General features: G+C 44.4%; 1 protein-coding gene across 1 annotated transcript in view; it reads right to left on the bottom strand.

Annotated features, from left to right (window-relative positions):
- LOC111258704 (uncharacterized) overlaps nucleotides 1–5,976 on the bottom strand; it is a 9,630-nt gene extending 3,654 nt beyond the window's left edge. The window contains exon 1 of the mRNA XM_022830176.2: nucleotides 2,914–5,976. Within this exon, the coding sequence (XP_022685911.1) occupies nucleotides 2,942–4,819 (1,878 nt within the window). The 5' untranslated portion in view covers nucleotides 4,820–5,976 and the 3' untranslated portion in view covers nucleotides 2,914–2,941. The remainder of the gene's footprint in view (nucleotides 1–2,913) is intronic.
- Nucleotides 5,977–7,034: the final 1,058 nt, after the last annotated feature.

Here is a 7,034-nt window from a genome sequence, read left to right on the forward strand (position 1 = left end):
TATATATTATGGCGAAAATTGTCAATGTTGCTAGGATGTTAATCCTTGTGTTGAAACCGGGTGACGCTATCTCTTGCATTGCTGTGTACGGAACAAAACATTTATAAATTGAATTTCCATTGGCGAGACATATGCGCATGTAATCGCATCGTCCCATTTGCTATGTAAAGTATTTTTTCTTCATTTAGCGTCATTTATCGGCTGAACCTTTTTGACCGTTGGCCTATTTATGAGTCCACGGAGAAGACGAGCCCTTAGCATAGATTCGGTGAGTGAGACGAGCTAGAACTCCTACTCGTTCAGTCATTGTTTGTCATTTATGACATTCATCGAATTATAGGAGGTAGTATGAACATATGCTTTCTGTCAGTAATCAATGTTGTATTTTATCTCGCAGTTGTCTACTGAATTGAGGATGAACCGTCTTGTTTTATATATGTAACGTATACAGGCTAATATTTTGACCTCAACTTCCGCAGTACATTTCTCTAGCATTTTTGGCATTAAACAATGTCAAAATAAAAAAAAAGGACTTTTGCTCCCTGTTAACCCCACCCCAAAACCTGCGTTGGGAAATGGGTCCGCTTAACCAATTATCTTCTATCGAGTGCCTCTTGTGACAGCAACTAGGGTTCGATCTAAGTAACCGACACACATTGAAGCATTCGATCGGGGCAGCGAATGTCGAAGGTAGATTACTCCTGGTAGCACCCTCTATGCCCCCACCGCTATCTTACTCGCTATTTTTTTTGCTTGATCTGTTCCTTAGACCGCAGTGTGTAGCCGGTATCAGGAATCCGGAAAACCAATTTAGGAAGAAGACGATGCCGATGAGAGAGAACAGATAGTAGAAATGTGAGGGGAAGAAGGTTGACTCGGAAGCTACGTGACGAAGGGAGAAAACCGACTGGGAATGGAGACACTATGGAAAAAAAGGGTACATAAATTCAAAAGATACTTGACAGTCCCTGCGACAACCCCCTGCAGCCGAGATGACTTTTGAGGGGTCTTCATACAAGCAATGAGCTGTAGGCGGTGACTGTGCCTACGGCTATGCCTGTTTGGCTTTCACTCTGCAGCAAGGGCTACACAGTATCGACTTCGGTGTATTCGTTGGTCCGCTTGAGATAGGAACTTGTAACTATTGGTTTTTATGAGAAACCAGTTATCACTTTGTATATAGAGTATGGACAATGCGAAGACGTAACCTTACAACTATCTAACCAAATATTAACGAACTCTCATTCACATAAAGACACTCAAGGGTTTTTCTTGATCTTGCATCCGTTGCATTTGCTTCGAATGGACGCAATTACACCGAAACACCTGTAATTTAGTTCTCCGTGCTTCGAGCGCCGTGCAATGTCCTCGTTTATCATTTTAATCTTACAGAAGTGATACCGGATCATCTGCGTCATAACAACCCGATTTTATGAAAAATGTCAACAGCAGAAAACGTATTTATACCGGTGTATTTCATTTTCAAACATCCGACCAGAAACGACTCAGGTACGTTTTTGATGTCAGTATAAATGCGTCGTACGCATTACGTCATGCTGTTCTATAGCTAATTTTCATCTAGTCATACAAACGAAGGAGATTCGCATATTTTACCACTGTATTTAAAATGCGCACAGTTATCAAGGTGGGTCGGATGTATGTGATTGATAAATGGCCGATATCTCGCAGTGTATCGTGCCAAAGTTTTACACCTCTGAACGTTATCAGCTCGCTTACAGTGTATTTTGCGCCATGATTTGCCACGCACGTTACTACTGGTCATGTTAAAATAATGGATTTTCGACAAAATAGTACTATATACTTAGTCGCAATCACTGATAAGGGTGTGGTAATCCGAGGACTGGGACAATGTGAAAATTCCTTGCATCCTATGCTGTGAACAAAGCTGTCCATAACATAGATTATAGATTTTAAGCAAAAAGAAAAAATTTTCATGTTAATTGGGGTTTGTCAGCGCGAACGAATTTGACAATAGTTACAGTCTTTCTTTTCCAGTAAGGTGAAATTTTCTTCAGGAAGAGACAGGCTTATGTCAAGTATCAAGATTGGTGAATGAACGCATACTCGTTACGATAGACAGCCCGCGAAGGTTCGTGCCAATTCGGGTGCTATACCCTTACCAGTACCTTATATATAAATGTATATGATACATGTACTTGTCAGTACAGGACAGCATGGTGTACATCGGGTGTAATTCAGTAGTCGGCCTTTCGAAACTGAACATCTGTTCTCGCACATTACGCAACTCGGATTGAGAACGTATAGGACGGCATAAAGAAGCGCGTCAAGCATCGCAGATAACTATTATAGAAGCAATTTAGTTACAAAAAAGAACGAGTAAATAATTAAATTGTTTCGTTTGAAGGAGTCGACCTATTGAATTCTCCAATATCTATCTACTCGGAAAAAAAATATGCCAGTGAGTGAATCGAGAGAAAACTACGATGAGTTTAATAATTATCCCACACAGCTTATCAGCCCATCTTATTAAAGGTAAATCGAAGATACGTAGCATAGGTATAATGAGGTTTAAGCTAGAACAGATGTTAAACTAAATCGTTCGGGTTTTCGATAAATCAATAATTTATTGCTCACGCTGAGTTCATTAGATCAATAAGTATTTATGTATCTGTATATCTAAACGAAAAATGTATCACTTTGTAATAACGCTTACTTTTTAATGGCTATTACTTTCAGTTCGTAGAGTGTTGCTCATAAAATTAATTAAACGAATTTAATTATCGAGTATCTAAGCTCAAATGTATTGTCTCTGAATTTATTAAAGACGCCGTATCTACGATTTCAAAATTGCATCGGTTTATGTTCTATAGATTTGACAGCTTTAGAATACGTACTTCGTACGATACTACGGAAATCAATAAAGCCATCTACCTGACTTCTTGTAGTAGAAAAACCGTCACTAAAGTTCGTTCCGAGCATCGGGTAAATCGTCACGATTAACTGCGGCGGAAATATAATCAATTCGACTTTTCCATTCGTCGAAGATGTCAAGTACGTGCTTCCAATAAAGCCTCAGTGCAGTCCTGATTTGCTTGATTTCAACCCGCTGTCCGTCCTGTCTGTACGAATGAACTGCGAGTTGCACTTCAGGCCCTGTCCGCACCTGCTCGAGAATTCCACTTACTCTAATATAATTCTTTGGCCTGAGAGACCGAATCAAACTTAGGGCGTCGTCGTCAAGTATGACTGAGGCAGAAATGTCATCAATCGTGAGTGTGACTGCAACCTTGACCTTTTCAAAGGAGTCCACTCCAATCTCTACGGAGCCATCATTTAGCTTCCAGTGTTTCACCCCAATACTTTCTAGCATGTTGCTTCGATGAAGAAGATTAATTGATTCAACTCTGCCAACAACATCAGTTAAGGCGTGACCCTCTAGTTTACTGCAGGCCACCATCGTGTCCAATGAAGGCGTATAACTGCAGATTTCATAGATGTCCCTCGGATTCGTGTCTCTGGGATGAAACAAAATGCCGGGTGGAAGCGAATACAGCGCGTACATTGCTAACAGAAGGAGTATGAAAGCCTTCATATTTCGAGGCACGCCGATAAACAATTGACGAATAGTGACGAAGACTGTCGTCTTGGTCACTGATAGGCCTTGCAAAATGATCGAGTACTCGCTCGTGAGGAAGGTGAACGTAAACACGGAACAGCTATCGGAGAGATAGAGTATACTACATGCGACAAGAGTCATTGACAGCGTAATGATCGTATCTTGTAGCTCCGTCTTGGTAAAAGAGAACAGAGAGAACACGCACACGACTGAGATGAATTTGAGGAGTAGTGGAAATCGACCGATGTACAAATCGGGTTCCCGGTAGCTGTTTCGCCACAAGTGTAGATGCTTAACGAGGTCAACAAGCATAATCAAATATGTCGTACAGCTGAATACCGTCAACGAGACTCTTCCAAAGGCCAGAGTCGATAGAACAATCATGGACGTAACACACGAAAAGGATAATAGATACAGTTTGAATAGAGTCCAGAACATTCGAAGTCTGAACGGTAGTGGACGGTCGCGGTATTTCGCATCGAGACGCATCACCTTCGAGTACATGCCGCACGTAAATAACGCACAGTACGTTCGCATGCTAACGATGAGGAGAACCGTGCAGAGAAATGCGAAAAATGCGTCCATGGCCGGAGCAAGCTTATGACTAAGTAAATGGTCGAACGAAGATATATATCTATGTCCAATAAAGCCGCCGATAGCGAGCGTCATTCCGAGAGCGAACAGATCACCGAACGTATGCCGAAACCGTTGCGCGAACAACGACTCGCATTTGGGTATCTCGCCCGAAATTAACTTGAGAACCTGCGCGGCCACGACCTTCTCATCGGCGTTGATGTAAGTCTTTTTGAACCTCGATACGATTCGTTTTGCGTATGTGGCTGATAGCTCCTCTTCGCAATAGCCACGCTCAAGCGTGTTGTCAACAAACGGAGCCAACAAAGGTGGACAAAACTGCCGCTTCGATAAAAGCATTGCGATAGCTGCTTCGTCGCCCTCACGGGCCGCTTTAAGAAGCCAGCGAAACGCAACTTCCATTGATATGTCATCATTCACCTGGTGCTCCTGAAAGATCTTCTTTGCGAGACACACCATGCTGAAAGTGCACCCATCCTGCGCAAGTTGTAGCCTTAATCTGCTTTTTGGATCGACAAAGAACTGTTTTTTCTCTCTTATCCCGTGTGGATAGAGGTCATGTAGAACTTCGTCCAAGTCGTGTGGATCAGGTGAGTCAGCCGGCACTGGCCACTGATTACGTAACATGTTGCAATACAGAACGTAGTTACAAAAAGCAAGTATAAAGAAATGTACAGCCACGTCCTATTGTTCTTCTAGGCTCCTTTTCACTACCATAAACAGTTTCCTACTTCAAGGATAACAACAAACGCAGTAATTGCTCTCAGCCGATCAAAACATATATTCGCTCGTCTGTCGTCGTCGTCGTCATCATCATCAGCATTATTCAACTGTCCCTAAGTGGCAGGAGCAGCTGTGGCAGTCGCAATCACTCCTGTAGGTGCATGCGGCCGCATGCTTATTCAATGTTTTCTCCCGTCGCTTCGAGACTATCGTCGCTCCCTAGAATTCCTACCGACAGTACTGCAACAATTTCGCTCAATAAGACACTCGCATTTGGTTGTTGTCGTCATTGAATGTGGTTATCGCCCAAAACAAAACGCCACGTTAAGCGGGCACACTACGCGTAGTATCGTGAAGAGAACAATCGAATGGCGTTCGGTCATCAGCCACCTGTTCACTGCCCCTCTTTAGCCTCTCACTAGTGTAGACAGGACGATTAGAAAACAATGTGCTGGTAAGGCCGGTCTAACGTTCCGACAAACTGACGGAGCTCTGCTCGTTCCAGACAAGCAGCACATTCAAAAACTAACAGACAGACGACCAAGCCTTCTGCTGCTATGGTTAACAGCAGCGCCTGAAGCGGCCACCACGAACGCGATGCGCGAAGCGGCCAACGCATGCGCCCAACACAAAACACCATACTGCCGGTGCCTTCTGCTCGTCTTCCGAGACGGAAAGAAACCGTTAGACTTTGAGGAAATAAAATTGTTCCAGTAATGCAAATTGGGTAGCACGGTTTAGCATATGAGAAGTACGATCCTGAGCGATAGCTTTTGGCCGATGTTCGCCTACCAATCTGTATTGCTATTCAAACGGACCACTCAACAGGTCAGCCCCTGCCGTCGATGAATGTAGCTTAACGTTGTGTCTCAGCCTGCTCGTTTGGATGGCACGCCCACCTTACATGAAGACCGTGGAGATGTTGGTACTGCCGTCACGATTCTTTAGCAAACAGACTAATGGAGAAGCGGAAGGGGCTAGTTGTCTCTTTGGGTTAAGGAGAGGTAGCCATATAATATATAAGGTCAAGTGTTGTTCCTGCTGCTGTGCTTTTCCTACCGTCGCTATAGGCTGTGTTCGTTCGCTTCGAACGTTAGCGCGATATCTTTCCATGTCTGTGCTTGAGAGTGGGTATGTGGAAAGGGCGCATATCGCTAGCCGTCTGCTATCCAGCTTCTGTATAGAACAGTCTTTCTGATTGTTTGTCTTTCCGACTATTATCGTTTCGATTACTATTACTGTTGTTACCTCTTCCTTTAGCGTGCTGGACCATTTAGCTGGGGTTAAACGTTGCCAGGGCAGACTCCTGCTACTCTGCCGGTTCGACTCTACCAGCTCTAGGGTCTCTGTGCGCGTGTAGCGGGCCTGAAAAAGCGGAAAGAAATGGGCAGCGGTTGGTTCAAGGCCTGCATGCCACTGAGCAATAAGGACAAAGGCCTCCGGGCTGTATAACCGATTCGTAGAGGGCTTTTCGTACGGCTCCCATCGCAGCGGCGGCTACGGTGATAGCAGAGGCTGCGCAGAAGGTCACTGCTTCAGGCCAAGGCTATCGGACTCCCGGTAGCTCCGTGTCGCTGTTGATGCCGCTTCTCTTACGCTTCTTTCAATCGCAATGTCCTCATGATATGGGCATGCAGTTGGGTTCACACGACATCTTAGCCTACCCCAGAACTTAGTCTCTTCTTCGAGTTTAATTCAATCGCTGTCAAATGGCGATCGCAACCAATTTCTAGCAGCGCAAGTCCGTAAGCGGTCGCGCCTATATTGATGCCTGTCTGTGCTGCCATTGCTTCTGTCAAGGCAGATCAATCATACACATACAAACAGTCCTTGCGTATATAATCGACCTGACATACGTTCTTATATAAGCACGAAAACTCATTGACCGCTTCTGTTATTGTTATTTGTAATAAAGTCTGATATAGTTACTATTCTCTGATACGCTCTTGTAGCGCAGGCTCTTTTTGCGCGCGTGTGTCTGTGTGCAGTCACTGCTGCAGCTGCCATTGGCACCAACTTTCCAGCATCGGTCGCCCACTCAGCGAGCACCATCAGCGTTTGTCCATTCAAAAATAGCGAACCGTCAACTCTGCTCGTGTCGTTCCGAGCGTCGTCCGTC

Source organism: Varroa jacobsoni, unplaced genomic scaffold (genome assembly GCF_002532875.2).
Source record: "Varroa jacobsoni isolate VJ856 unplaced genomic scaffold, vjacob_1.0 scaffold_255, whole genome shotgun sequence".
Taxonomy (NCBI): Eukaryota; Metazoa; Arthropoda; class Arachnida; order Mesostigmata; family Varroidae; genus Varroa; species Varroa jacobsoni.